This window comes from Oratosquilla oratoria, chromosome 27 (assembly GCF_046742065.1).
Source record: "Oratosquilla oratoria isolate Oo_2021 chromosome 27, ASM4674206v1, whole genome shotgun sequence".
NCBI classification, from domain to species: Eukaryota; Metazoa; Arthropoda; class Malacostraca; order Stomatopoda; family Squillidae; genus Oratosquilla; species Oratosquilla oratoria.
The window spans coordinates 16,374,850-16,391,387 of NC_134803.1; the positions used below are offsets into that span (position 1 = coordinate 16,374,850).

At 37.6% G+C, this 16,538-nt stretch overlaps 1 protein-coding gene across 11 annotated transcripts in view; it reads right to left on the reverse strand.

Moving 5' to 3' along the window:
• The window catches only part of Vps13 (vacuolar protein sorting 13C), a 1,483,510-nt gene that overhangs the window by 552,042 nt on the left and 914,930 nt on the right, over window positions 1-16,538 (reverse strand). For all 11 annotated transcript variants that reach the window (XM_076210284.1, XM_076210280.1, XM_076210283.1 and 8 more), the window contains 2 exons: window positions 13,801-13,944; window positions 5,720-5,919 (listed from right to left, as the gene is read on the reverse strand). In XM_076210284.1, the coding sequence (XP_076066399.1) occupies window positions 5,720-5,919; window positions 13,801-13,944 (344 nt within the window). The remainder of the gene's footprint in view (window positions 1-5,719; window positions 5,920-13,800; window positions 13,945-16,538) is intronic.

The following is a 16,538-nucleotide window of genomic DNA, read 5'->3' on the forward strand; positions in this document are numbered from 1 at the left end:
TGTTTGCAAGCCTATAGACCACAGTGTTATCCTGAATATCACAATGCTGCACAGGTGTGACCTTTTGCATAAGGTGGCACAGTCTGAGTTAGGCATCCTTGAATTTCAGAAGTTTTATAACCTCAAAGATACAATTTATAATCTTTCTCTTGTCTGCAGTAACGTTAAAGATCTTATGCTGTGTAAGAGCTGGCATAAGTTGTGCCCTCTGGTAATGTTTAATGAACCTGACCAGGAGGAGTTTGAAGGATTCAATTCCTCCAGGAGTGGAACATCAAGAGGTGTCTATGACAAAATTTTGGAATTTGTGGACAGTTCAAAGAAGCCATTATTGTTAAGGAAGAAAGTGATGAAGAAGTAGGGATTGACAAAATGTCCTTCCAGGATTGTTTGGCTGCATTAAGCACTGATGGCATTTGCCAAACAACAAGCATTCACGAGTGTACAAGAAGGTGGCCTTTAAAGACCTGAACAAAGAAATGATCAAGAAAATATTACAAATACTGATAAGGCCAAAACTGGAATATGCAGCGCTGATATGGTCACCCAGTACAAAAAAGAACACAAGAAAACTAGAAAGAATACAAAGAGCAATGACAAAGATGGTTCCAAAACTTTCAAACCTGACATATGAACAAAAACTGGCCGAATTGGAATTGCCAACCCTGGAACAAAGAAGAGAACGAGGGGACCTACTAGCCATCTATAGAATTATGAAAGGAAAAGAATGCCTTGATAGAGAGGACTTATTAAAGTGGGACAAAGGTAAAACAAGAGGACATGCAATGAAACTCAAAAAGGAGAACTACAGAAGAGACCTAAAAAGTAACAGCTTCCCAAATGGAGTGATAGATATATGGAATAAATTGGATGAAGAAATAGTGTGTGCAAACACAATACAAGATTTTAAGAAACTTGATCTAGCAAGATACAAAACGAGTCACCACGAGTATAGCTCCCCTTCCCATATAATACAACTAGGTAAACTAGGTAAATACTACTGGGCATGACCATTGAATACACAGTGACTCAATGGGTAAAAGATAATACCAGATACTGAAATAATGAAAAACCATCAAGATTAAACTAAATATTTACATCAAAGCCTGAAATTGTGGATAAAATGGAATACAAAACACCAATTGGCAAGAGTGACCACATACTACTTGAGCTTGAACTAAAAGAGCAAATATATCTGGGAAAAATGAGAGAAACAGAACTGATTTCGGGAAACTCAGAAAATTCTTTAAAAAAGGGGAGTTGGGAAAACCTCTTTAATGAAGAAACACAGGTGGAAGAAAAATAGATGATAATAAAAGAAATCTATAATGAAGGGGTGGATAAATATGTACCAAAGCAAAAAACAGGGAAAGGTATACATAAAGTGCTGGTACAACAAAAAATGTAGTGAGGCAAAAGATAGAAGAGACAAAGTTAGGAAAAGATGGAAAAAAAAGGTAAGTGGCAAAAATATCAAACTAAGAAATGAATATGCAAAAATACACAGGGAAGAAAAAAGAAACTATGAAAAAGACATAACAGACAAATGTAAAGATCAACCTGCATTATTCTACAGATATGTAAATGGTAAATTAAAAAACAAACAGGAAATAGTGAAACTACGTCGAGTGAATATGGAATATATAGAAGATATAGAAATGACTGAAGTTATGAACAAGCATTTCAAATCTATTCACAAAAGAAAATACAAACAATTGGGATGAAGGAAGAAAATCACATGGCCCGGACAGAATTGCAAACTGGATACTGTACTAAAAAGATATGAGGAACTAATGGACAAAATATACAAGATAATAGATTGCTCACTTGAAGGAGAGGTACTTCAAGTATGGGAAAGTGCCAATTTCATGCTAATATATAAAGGAGATAAGGAAGACTCAACAAACTACAGACCAGTCTCCCTTACAAGCACAATAGCTAAAATCTGTGAAGTCATCAAAAGTAGATGGACTAACCATCTTGAAAAGAACAATATACTAAACCCAAAAACAATTCCGTTTTAGACAGGGAAGATCATGTGCCACAAACTTTGTTTTTATTCAAGGTTAATAGATATAATACAAGAGAGGGATGGATGTGCAGATGGTGCTTTCCTGGACTTATAAAAGGCATTTGATAAAGTACCACACAAAAACAATTAGGAAAAATTGAAACAACAGGTGTTCACGGAAAATTACTGAAATGGATGTAAGGTTTCTTGCATAAGAAAAATAAAAGTGGTGCTCAGAGATAAAAACTCTACTTAAGAAGAAATGATAAGTGAAGTCCCACAGGGTTCAGTACTGGCTCTGATAATGTTTGCTATATATGTATATGACATGGATGAAGATGTAGAATGCTACATGAACTTCTTTGTAGATGACACAAAACTACTAAAGAAATTATGGAAAAAAGACTAAATTGCTACAGAGAGACCTGGACAAGGTCTGGGAATGGAGTCAAAAGTGGAAAGTGACCTTTAACATTAAGAAATGTAGTATAATGAAATTTGGAAAAAGTAAAAATAGAATATCAGAACAATGTAAAATCGGTGTAAAGAAAGTTAGTTCTGAAAAGGACCTAGGAGTAATTATCACCAAAGACATGTCCTCAGACAAGTATATCAACAAAATATTCAGAGAAACCTACAATTTACTGAGTTCAATAAAGGTGGCTTTTAATTACTCGGATGAGGAAATATAAGGAAAATAGAAAGAATCCAAAGAGCAATGACAAAGATGTCCCCAACACTTTTAAAATTGACATACAAGCAAAGATTGTCTAAACTGGAACTACCAATACTGGAACAAAGAAGAGAGACAATCTATTGGACATTTACAGAATCATGAAAGGCATGGAAGTCCTTGACAAAGGAGACTTATTAAAGTGGGATAAAAGAAAAACAAGGGGACATGAAAAGAAACTCAAAAAGTATAGTTATAGAAGAGATCTTAAATATAAAAAAAAAAAAAAAAAAAAAAAAAAAAAAAAAAAAAAAAAAAAAAATTCCACACAGCATGGTAGATGTCTTCAACAAATTGGAGGAAACAATAGTGTGTGCCAACACCATACATGAATTTAAAAACAAATTAGATATTGCGAGATACAAAGACAGGTCACTATGAGCATAGCTCCCCTTCCCATATAATACAACTAGGTAAACTAGGTAAATAATGAAATTATGCACCACAGACTGTTACCCATTAAACAAAGTGATATATGGAAGTATTTTACTCAAGCTACCCAAAGGATGTTAGCCATGTCTGCCTCAACATCAGCATTGGACGAAATGACATCTGCTTGGATCAGAAACAATGCAGCAAAACACAGTACCTCTACAACATAACCTAACATAGTCAAAGCTGATTTAGCCCCACAACTTCATAACATGGCAACCCTCCCCCTTATAATGCCTTCCTGTCAACCTTGACAGCATTCTCCAAATACACAAAAGCCCAAAAGACATCCTTACATTTGCCAAAATTTTCTTGCATAACTCCCCAACTACAAAGTGTTTATCTCAAACTCATTTTCTTTCCTAAACCCACACTGTTCTTCCCCAATTACTCCTGTTCCCCTCATCCTTTCAGTCAACATTGTCCAAGGGACCAATCATGGGTACTTGCATGTGGTGGTCCTGCAAGATGGACAGCAAAGCTACCCATTTTTAAAACTTGTCAATCTTCTCACCTCCATCAAGAGGTGTACCCTTGATATGCTGACACTCAGTCTCCAAAATGTGTCCAAGATATCTATCAACTTCAATTGTATCTTTTACTTATTTTCACATTCTGAGATGACCACTGGCAACTATTCCACTCCCACTACCATTTTTAGATGATATCAAAATTCCCACACTATACGAGTAATACATCACAGTAACAGTCCAATGTTTCTTCACAGAGGTCTCTCTGGTAGGGACCAATGACCATTACCAGCCATTTTGAGGCTGCAGGTTTTCCACTCAGTGGAACTCAATTAACACCCACCAATATGCCTTTCCAACTACACTTAACAAACTGATCCTTTAAAAGCTACCACATTCATATTTGTCCCCTTTCCCTTTACAATGTGGAACTATATATTGCAAAAGATTGAAAGAGGTGTGAGCCAGGGATGTGTAATGTCGCCAGACCTGTTTAATTCATAAAGTGAGATAATCATGAGAGAAATTTACCATCTAAAAGGAGTAACAGTAGAAGGAAGAAATCTTGATAATATTAGATACGCAGATGATACTGTGTTACTCGCAGAATCGGAAGCTCAACAACTGGAATTAGTTATAGCACTAGTAGAAGCAAGTAGAAACAGAGGTCTAACAGTGAATAAAAAGAAAACAGAAGTGATGGTAATGATGAAAAAAAACAAAACAAGAATGTCCAAGGGTAAGAATTCAAGTAGATGGAAGAATGTTGACACAGGTGAACCAATTCAATTTCCTAGGAAGCATGTCATCTTGGGATGGGAAAAGTGATGAAGAGATAAAGAGAAGGATAGCCATAACAAAAAATCATTTCAACAAAATTAAACACTTAGTAACCAACAATAAAATCAACATGAGAACAAGCAAAAGATTTGTAAAATGTTAAATTTGGTCAGTATTATTATATGGATGTAAAATTTGGACAATTGGTAAACAAATGCAGGACAGGATAAAAGTAGTAGAAATGTGGATTTGGAGAAGGATGCTGAAAATTTCATGGACAAAATTTAAAACAAACGAAGAAATACTTCAGCAAATAGGAACATAGAGGGAAATAGTAACAACTATCAGGAAAAAGACAGTTACACTTTGTAGGACACATCATGAGAAAACAACAATTAATATGTGCCTAATGGGAAAAATAGAAGGAAAGAGGGCAAGAGGAAGACCACACAGAAAATATGTAGATGGGTTAAGGACATCTGTAGGAGAAGAAATAACAATGTCATCTTGTTAACCTTTCACTCCGGGGCACATCGCACGTCTGGCAGCATTAGCTGCCCAACGTGCGATGTTGCGTCATACTAATCGCATTATAAAAAAATAAAGTCAGTGCTCAATCGTTCGTTCTCTTTCACCAGTGTATTTTGATAACCATAGAAAATTGATGAAGCCAGTTTAGAGAGAATGGAAATTACGTGGGTATGACTACAATAAATATAATCAAGATGGCGACGTCGGCATCATCGAGTACCCACTTGCTCCTCATGCCGCATACGTAGGTGTCACCGTATGGAAGTGGTTAAGATGAACCAAGTGCAGACAGGAATGGAGCTCCATGGTGGCCAATGTCCAAGTGGGTACGGCACCCCAGGCAATATGCATTCCTATGGGTACATTTCCTCCCCTACCCCCACATTAACCAAAAATGGCAAAATAAATAAATAAATATATAAATAAATAATAATGATAATATATATATATATATATATATATATATATTAAAGGTTACAATGAAAGTGTACAGCTGTGAAACAAATGCCAAGATTTGCTAATCACAAACTTGAATTTCAAGCTTTGAATGCAAAACCTTATACTGTGGGACATGATACTACAGCAATTTGCTAATACATATTGATAGAACCATTATTTGTTTGTCCTCATCAGGATCATCAATCCACTGAGTTAACCCAGGTTTATGACAAAACATTTCCCTCAAACTTTAGTTTCTAAGAAGGGCATACAATGACAAACCTGGTACACTTTCATTTATTCTAGTCCTCAAGAATCACCTACCACTCTTGACTTGAAGCCTTTCACTGTGGCCATGAGTCCAGCTTGTGCTTTGATCAAGGGTATAGCTGTGGTGCCCACTCCAGCCTCAAGAGTAATTAGAATACTCTTCATCTCCACTACTGCTTCCTCATTACCTAGACCCTGATGCTGTGGAGATTGTTGTTCCACTACAATATCTGGAAGTGCTTCTACTGCTTCTTCTGCTTGGGAAAGAAACGTCTTAAAAGTGACACTGTTCAAGCTATACAAGAAGGCCTCTTCCCCCTTATGAGAGATAAATTGATGCAACACAATAGGATTTCTATTTGTCTCCTCTTTTTATGCATGAGGGGATAAAACAGGAGGGTTGCAATATAAATAAAGTGATAAAGGTAAATCAACTTAGAATGCCAGGCCCTGCTGTGTCTTGTTGCATTGTTTCTGACCTTGGCAATGGGCAGGCAAGGATAGACTTTCATTCACAAAGACCAAAGGTGAAAGGGAAACAAATGGGTCTTGGATTTGTATGAGATGGGTAAAGGATGGGTGTATGCCTTGGGTGGTTGCCTCCCTTATAAGAATGAAGAAACCTTTAGGTATACATAGATAAATGAATAAACAAATACATATGTCAACATTAAAATAACTGGAAATTAGCAATCTGTAACTACATGCAAACACAGAAGGAAAAAACAATGTGGAATTGATTATGATGAAAGTTAAAAACAGTGACATGAAAAGTAGAAAATTTGTAGTAATCTATGTACCCCCCAAAACACAGTCTTGGACAGAGAGTGATCATTCCAAACTGTTGGACGACACAAAGAATGAACTAATTGATTTACTGAAAGGAAATATAGTAATTATGAATTATTTTAGCTCAAAAGAAATATGTTGAGAAGAAATGACAAGGAAGGGTGGAGAAGACTTCTGGGGAAACATACTACTGGATATGACCATTGAATGCACAATGACTCAATGGGTAAAGGAAAATACCAGATACAGAAACAATGAGAAACTGTCAAGACTAGATTTAATACTTACGTCAGAGCCTGAAATTGTGGACAGAGGCGATTACAAAATTCCAATTGGGAAGAGTGATCGTACTAATGGAGTTCAAACTAAAAGAGCAAAGGGATTTGAGAAGAAATGAGAAACATAAAAAAAGGATGACTACTGTACAATAAAATGGATTTTGAGAAACTCAGAAAATTCTTTCAAAACGCAAACTGGGAAAACTTTTTAAATGAAGAAACAAAGATGGAAGAGAAATGGAATATACTAAAAGAAATTTACAATGAGGGATAAACAAATATGTACCAAAACAGAAGCAAGAAATGGTGTACATAAAGTGCTGGTACAACAAAAAATGTAGCGAGGCTAAAGATAGAAGAGACAAAGCTTAGAAAAGACGGAAAAAATATAAAAAATCGAGTAAGTGACAAACATATATCAAACTAGGAAATGATTATGTAAAAATATGCAGAGATATAGAGAGAAACTATGAAAGAGACATAACAGAAAAATGCAAGGAACAACCTAAACTATTTTACAGGTATGTAAATGGTAAACTAAAAAACAAGAAATAAAAAGACTGCACCAAAGGAATTACAAATATAAAGAAGTAGAAATGGCTGAAATTATGAACAAACATTTCAAATCTATATTCACAATTGAAAGTTCACAAAACTGTGAGGATATGGAAAAAGATATCCCCCAATGAAGGAAATAACTGTGGGAAATCAGAGACCAAATAAAAAAACCTTGATGTCAGAAAATCACAGTCTGGATGGAATTGCAAATTGGATATTAAAAGAATGCATGAGTTGATGGACAAAATAAACAAGATAATCAAATACTCACTTAAAGAAGGAAAGGTACTACAGGAATGGAAAAATGCAAATATTGTACCAATATACAAAGGAGGGGACAAGGAAAATCCAACTAACTACAGACTGGTCTCCCTTACGAGAACAATAGCAAAAATATGTGAAAAAGTTATCAAAAGTAGATGGATTAAACATCTGGAAGAAAAAAATATACTGAATCCAAAACAATTTGGATTTAGACAAGGAAGATCATGTACATCAAACTTGGTCTGCTTCTACTCCAGACTAACAGAAGTAATACAAGAAAGGGATGGATGGGTGGAGTGTGCTTTTCTATATCTACAAAAAGTATTTGATAAAGTACCACACAAAAAAAATGAAATAAATAGGTGGCATTAAAGGAAAATTATTGGAATGGATGGATGACTTCTTGACTGGGAGGGTAATGAGGGTAGTAATTAGAGACAAATACTCGACTCGGGAAGAAATTATAAGTGATGTCCTGCAAAGTTCAGTATTAGCTCCAATCATGTTTGCCATATATATAAATGACATGGATGAACATGTGGAATGTTATATGAACTTCTTCACAGATGACGCAAAAATATTAAAGCAAGTACAGAAGAAGAATGTGAATCACTACAGACTGACCTAAATAAGAATCTAGAAATGGAGTCAAAAGTGGGAAGTGAACTTTAACATTAAGAAGATTAGTATAATGGAGTTTGGAAAATGTAAAAATAGAATATCGAAAAATTATAAAATTGGTAAAGAAGTAAAAAATGTGAGCTCAGAAAGGGACCTAGGAGTAATAATCAGCAAAGACATGCCACAGGACAAACATACCAATAAAATAGTTGGAGAAACCTTCAACCTACCAAGGTCAATGAAAGTGGCATTTTACTATTTCGATGAAATAGTCAAGGAAATATTAGTTACACTGATTAGACCAAAATTGGAGTATGCTGCAATGCTATGGACACCCAGTACTAAAAAGAATACAAAGAAATTAGAAAGAATACAAAGAGCAACAACAAAGATGGCACCAACACACCAAATTTTATATACAAACTTTGTCCAAATTGGAACTACCAACTCTGGAACAAAGAAGAGAAAGAGGAGACCTACTATTTATAGAATCATGAAAGGAATGGAAATCCTAGATAGAGATGATTTATTAAAGTGGGACAACAGAAAAACAAGAGGACATGAAAAGAAACTCAAGAAGGATAATTATAGAAGAGATCTGAAAAAGAATAGCTTCCCACACAGAGTGGTGGATACCTGGAATAAATTAGATAAGACAACAGTGTGTGCAAACACAATTCAAGAATTTAAGAATAACCTTGATGTTGAAAGATACAAAGACGGGTCACTATGAGCATAGCTCTCTTCCCATATAATACTAGATAAATACAATTTCACATTCACACATAACAAGACAATATATTTGATTCAATGGGGTGCAACTAATCTTTTTAAAACAATAGTATGGAATTATGACCATTTTAACATATTCTGAAATAAAGTACTTTACTAAACATTTTACTTAAATTCATTGACAGCTGGTAGCAGTTTGAAACAGGGACTCCAAACAAAGGTAACTCATTACTATTACACTCAGCATTCCAGGGAAAACTATTAAATTGGATGGATGATTTCCTACATGGAAGAAAAATGAGAGTAGTGCTCAGAGGCAAATATTCAAAATGGGAAGAAATGAGTAGTGGTGTCCCACAGGGATCAGTATTAGCTCCGATAATGTTTGCTATATATGTAAATGACAAAAGTATTGAATGTTACATTAACATTTTAGCAGATGATGCAAAGTTATTAAAGAGAATAAACTCCAAAATAGACTGTGACTCATTACAGAGTGATCTGAACAAAGTCTCGAGTGGAGCAAGAGATGGATGCAGAATTCAACATCAAGAAATGCAGTATAATCGAATTTGGGAAAAGCAAGAATAGGATATCAGGACAGTACAAAACTGATAGAAAAGAAGTAAAGAAAGTAAATTCTGAAAGGGACCTAGGAGTAATCATCACCAAAGACATGTCACAAGATAAACATATAAATAAAATAGTTGGAGAAACATACAATTTGTTGAGATCAATAAAGGCAGCCTTTAAATACCTGAAAAAGGAAATGATTAAGAAAATATTACAAACACTGATAAGGCCAAAACTGGAATATGCAGCACTGATATGGTCACCCAGTACAAAAAATAATATAAGGAAATTAGAAAGAATACAAAGAGCAATGACAAAGATGGCCAAAACACTTTTATACTGACATATGAACAAAGACTGGCCGAATTGGAATTGCCGACCCTGGAACAAAGAAGAGAACGAGGGGACCTACTACCATCTACAGATCTATGAAAAGAAAAGAATGACCTTGATATAGAGGACTTATTAAAGTGGGACAGAGGAAAACAAAAGCACATGCAATGAAACTCAAAAAGGACAACTACAGAGGAGACCTGAAAAACAACAGCTTCCTACACAGAGTGATAGACATATGGAACAAACTGGACAAAAAAATAGTGTGTGCAAACACAGTACCAGAATTTAAGAACAAACTTGATCTTGCGAGGTACAAAAACTGGTCACCACAAGCATAGCTCCCCTTCACATAAAATACAACTAGGTAAATACTATGTGTTGTAGATACTGAAACTTGTATATGGCTGTAATCCTCCCTCCCCCATTTCTAAATACCAAGTTACCAAGTTTAGGTTCATAAAAGTTGTTGCTACTAGACATATACAAAGACCTGCATTTACTTATGAGATAAGTAGTTAAGTATCATGTTCCATACAAAGAAAAAAAAAAAAAAGAATAGAAAAAATGGGGAATAATATATATACCAACTGGGGAGGAGACAAAAGATATTATGGGTGGTAGAATGATGGTTTTGAGAAATGACAATGGTGCAAGGAATATTCAAGTGAAAGCAAGACTGAACCAATTCACCTGAAAATTAGAACTAAAGGAATAAACAGAAAAGACTTCATGGTGACATGTGCAACCCCCCCACCCCCTGAAAAAAAAAATATATATGAAAGGCTGAATATCAAGCAATGTTGTTTGGGGGGGAAAATTCTTAACCTCTTCCATACGGTGCCGCACACGTAGGCATCATGAGGAGCAAGTGGATTCGCGACGCTGCCATATCGGCGTCTTGATTATATTTATTGTAGTCGCCCCTGTGTTTTTACATTCTCCCAAATGCGCCCTGAATCCCATTCTCTGTGGTTTTCAAAATTCGCAGGTGAAAGAGAGAACGATCGATATAAGCGGCGACTATATTTTATGATGCGAATATTATTTCGTCACGTCATACGGCTGGCATTGGCTGCTGCCCGCGAGATTTAAGTCCCGTACTGAAGTGGTTAAAAACAACTATTGAACAAAAATATAGTCTTTCATGGAGATTTTAATTACAGTGAGGTCAAATTGGAGGAGTGGGAAGCAAGATTCAAGGCAGATTCCTGGGGAAATACCCTGTTAGATATAACAATGGAGAATGCAGTGATTATGTGAAGGAAATGACTCTGGTATGAGAATACATTTTCATGAGGGTGGATCTGCTACATACTAATGAGTGATATCATTGGCTCTTTGAAATAACTTTGCCCCACAAGAAAAAGTTACCATGTAACAATTTAATTTCAGGTGGTGGATGAGAAAATGGACCCAAGGAATTAATTATATAGCCAAGGGAGACTCAGCCAATACTGTCTGGGGTACTGGCTGCATGTTATTGTGGGGTTAAAAGCTGCTCAGTATAATCCAACTGATACTTCAGGGCCTATATGGGGTGCTTCTATGGACCAGAGCCATATATAATTTTGTGATAGAGGAAATCTCTATTAATAGAGAAATTATGACACTTTACTATACTGCAAATGTCCCTTCATTATGTTGTCCCTCCACTCTTAATACTGTACTGTACCACTTCTCTGAATGTTCATTTCCTTTTTTCACCAAACCCTGTCATGGAGAAGAATACTGCAATGAAGTTTTCCCACTTGAGTCACAGAAGACGACAAAAACAGGATGGGGTTAGGACTAGGCATCCTATTCTCTGTAGCCCCAAAGGGGACATTCCTTTAAAAAAAAAAAAAAAAAAGAGGCATGAATGTAGTACAGATGAGAGTAAAAGGGAAGAGATAGGCAGTATGTTCTATGACTTGGAGAAAGTCTTTGACCATGTACTAAGAGCTGACATGTGGAGGGTTCTCAAACGTTTTGGTTGTCTGGACAACTACATCTCTCTGGTCCGAGCCCTACATGAAAACACCTCTGGACATGTACTCTATCAAGGAAAGTTGTCCAAAGAATTTGAGATCACATGTGGGCTGAAACAAGGTTGTGTCCTGTATCTTGCTGCAATGATGTATGAGATTCCATCTGACAACCCAGGCATTGACATCAGATATTGACTTGATAGTGGGCTGTTCAACCTGGCCAAATTCCACTCCAAACAACTAACAACCATAAAAAACCGTCACGGAACTGCAGTATGCGGATGACAATGCTACCATCTGCCACTCAACTGATGATCTACAACAGTCATTCAACAACACTGCAGCTTATCAACATTTCGTGATGAGCATGAACATACAGAAGACCAAAGTTCTTGCACAACCGGCGCCAAGAACAGCCCTGCCAGAATTTGACATCACAATTTCTGGTACATCGCTGGAGCAAGTCGACCAATTCTTGTATCTTGACAGCTTACCTCCAAGTGCAACCCTAAAAAGGATGTAGAACATCAAGTTGCAGATGCCCATATCACTTTTGGGAAGCTGTATCGACTGGTCTTTGACAACAAAGATCTTACCCAAAGAATGAAACTAATGGTTTATGAAGCCGTTGTTGTCTCCACTCTGCTATACGGCTGTGAAACTTGGACACTTTATCGCAGAGATCTGAAGAAACTTGAATGCTTCCATCAACAGAAGCTCTGATCCATGTTGTGCATTAAGTGGAAGGACCACATCACCAACAATGCAATCCTTTCCCATGCCATGCCAACAGCCAAAGCATGAAGTCTACCATCATGAGGCATCAACTTCACTGGTCTGGGCACGTTGCTAGGATGCCAGAAACAAGACTTCCCCGGCAAATCCTCTTTAGCAAGTTGGCCAAAGGAGGATGCCCTCATGGCTGTCCCATCCTAAGGTACAAAGACCAGCTGAAGGCCACCCTGAGGTCTACCACAATTGAGACAGAGACCTGGGAAGAGGTCTCCAGTGACCGCTCAATCTGGGAATGGATGCAAAAAGGAGACCTTATGAAGGGGATTGTGCTGATGGCACTGAATGGGGCAGAGAGGTGGAGAGGAAAATTTAAATGTGTTTGAGATGATATTTCTGAAAAGTATGGTATGGGTTACAAGGTTGGATAAAGTGAGAAATGAGGTAACAAAGGAGTGCTGGGGTGGAAAAAGATGGCAAATGAGGCTGATGAGTATCGGGATGCTTTGGAGACATGAAGAATGAGTGAAGAAAGACTTAACCACTTTTATGACCTGAGTGAGAAGACTTGGTGGCAGTATTCTTTCCTACCCCTACCATAGGGAGGCTGTGGTAGGGGTAGGAACTTTCTTATCTCATCACTCACCAACAGAACTACTCCCTCCTCACTCCCAACACTCTCCCCCACAACTGCAATCTCAAAATCACCTCTCCCTTTCAATTTAATTTCAATTTAATGCTAACACATTCATCTTCCTTTACACAAACATACTGCCCATCTTTTCCCTTTTACTGTCATTTTTACCACAAGCATATACATTGACTCAAATATTAGGGCTCTGGTTGGAAATCTCCCAGATCTTCTTATACTCAGAGAGGTGATAAAGGACAGTTTAAAGGGAACACCATGATGGAAGGATAGTCATAGTACAAAAGTAGTATAATTTCTCTGGAGTCAAAATTTTACTCTAACATAGACAATTATGTATGGCTCTAGTCACACTTAAACATATCAAAACTAATATATATATATATATATATATATATATATATATATATATATATATATATATATATATATATATATATATAAGCAATAAAAAAACTACTAAAAACAACATACAAGTCATAAAACCCTAAGTTTTTAATGTAAGGACAGGTTGTTTATGGTGCACAGTTTTGAGGACCATTTGCATGAAGACCAGTTGTCTGTACAGGATGGCAAAACTGTTGTAATATCAGCTCCCACTAAAAGTTATACATCTACTCTCTTGGTATGCTTTACCTGCTTCCAGGAACCCAAACATGTCATTCCTCAGCTCCTTAACAGCCCACAGATCACTCCAGTCCTTCTTTTCTATTTCTTCACACTTGTCTCCTTCAGGAGTTCCCAGGGCGGCCAATGAATTGCTGAGTAATTCAATTGTACCTTTAACATAAAATATGAAGACCCAATTAGATAGGAGTTCCTAGTTTCAGGATTACTGATTTAAGTATGAATAATTGTATACAAAATTTTGCCATGTGGGTTATACCAAAACTGTTCTTGACATGTCAAAGACAAAAATCCCACATTATCTTAGTAATATCATATGTAAGGTTATTATTTAAGCTAAGGAAGAGTGGCTTGACAAAGACACAAACAACACAAAAATATAATTCAGAAAACATGACTTTGTAATTATGAAATAAGGAACAATATTGGGTGTTTGCACATGATGGTCCTAAGGTAAGGATGTCAGAGGATTATTTTCCCACAATCTATCTTTAAAGCCCATCAATACTCTCATCTCTATCCAAATCTGCCACTTTGTTTCCAGACCACGACTAAAATTCATAACAGAGATCAATAATGGGCACCTGCAAAAGACAGTCCTGGAGAACAGATGGTGGGGACTATCTCCCTAGTACTCATCTCCAAACCCTACCAATACCCTGATCTCTATCTGGAGGTGCAGCTCTGAGTAGCTGGCATGAGGTTTCCAGACTGGGCCCAGGATCTCTATCAACTTTGAATAGATTTCCATCACTTTTTCACAGAAAGAGAGCTGCAAACTAGCAACTGGTCCCTCTTCCTCCTACTAGCAAATAAACACAGAAATAGCCCCACACTTGCACAATACAGACAACAGTCCAACATCTCTTCCCAAAAACAATGAGGACTACCAAGAGTTTTTGGTAAACATGGCAAAGGCAACATGGACTGGAAGTGAAGCATTTATTCCTGACATTTCGTCTATTGACTTTCTCAAAGGAATGAGCATACTGGATACATGCAGAGTTTATATACATGCTTTGCAGCACATAATGAGAGGACAAAAAAGGGGATAGTCAGGGGCTTCTTCCTGCGTGCATACAGGATATGTAGTGAGGAATTCCGGACGGAGGAAATCGATTATGTCATCGTGGCCTTCTTGAAACTTGGCTACCTCAAGGGCTTGATCCTGAGCTTAAGACGAAGAGCGGAAGAAATCATCCACATAAGCAGGTTAAAAGAAAGAGAAGGCAATGCCACCAACAGAACATTGTACATGGCACTTCCTGACTCTGAGAAGATAGGAGGCATTACTAGAATGCTCAGGACCACAGAAGTAAAAGCAGCAATAATATCGGGAACAAAGATCGGTGATATACTAAAAAGCGGAACCAAGATGGGGGAGAGTGAGGACAGCGTCGTGTATAAGATCCTATGCATATCATGCAATAAAGCATATTATGGAGAGACGGAGAAGGGGCTTAACACAAGGATCAGGAAACATAAGGCCAACCTCCGTCACTATAGGCTCACCAACGCAATGGTGGTGCATGTAGACAAATCTGGGCACCTTCCACAACGGAATCGAGCCAAGGTATTACACAAAGGCATGGATAAGAAGACCAGGAAATCCATAGAAGCTGTTTACATCACTACTCATCCCAACATCAACAGTAAGGCTGGGAGCTTCACCTGGGCTAAATCCTCGTTGAGTATAGTGCTTCATGATTGGCTGTCTCAGGGGACCAATCAGAACACAGAGTTCTACGCTCGCATACCCCCTTGAGCTGCAAAGCATGTATATAAACTCAGCGTCTACATTGTGGGACCACCCCACAACCCCAAGAATTGGGGGCCAAACGGCGGCAACCAGCCCTGGCCACCGGCTCTTCGCAGGTGGCATCGATCCCCAAGAGGAGCTATGTCTGCCTTGGGGAGTACCACAATCCTTTTTCTCAACATGCAATATTACGTTTTTTTCTGCACCGAGGGGTGATTTTCCGGCAATCACCCCTCTTCTTCTACTTTTAGCTGGAGATGTAGAGAGCAATCCTGGGCCCACCACAAAATACACTTACCCAACATGCTCTAAACCCATTACTTCGAGCAGACAGACAAAGGGCTCAGTTCAGTGCAATATGTGCAAAAACTGGGCCCACTTCACTTGTAAAACACTTGCTGACACAAACCAATACACAAACACTTGGACATGTTCTACCTGCCCTCCAGTAACCCCACTCCAACCTCCCCAACCACAGCCAGCACCCTTACCCACTCCCAATTTCCCTTTGCCCTTATCCCCAATCAGTACTCCCCTTCCTTTGTCCCCAATCTCTCCTTTCCCCCCCTTTAACCCAGATCCTATACCTTCCCCATTAACACCCCAACCTCAACCCCAAATGGCAACATACAACACATACAGAACACACAACATCAACATATTACAACACAACATTGACGGCATTAACACGAAAAAACATGAACTCGAACACTTTCTTAAACAACACAACATACACATTGCAATTATACAAGAAACAAAACTAAGACTCTCACACAAAACACCATCATTTCATAATCACACCACCATCAGACAAGACTGGACCGATGGCAATGGCGGTGGACTCATCACCCTGATCCACCACTCTATCTGTTTTGTGGACACAAGCGCCACAACCAAAATTCTCCTCGCTACCACAGATAACACTACAGAAATCCAATCCATTTGAATCGGCACAGGTAACAAATCAACACTGACAATAGTTAACATG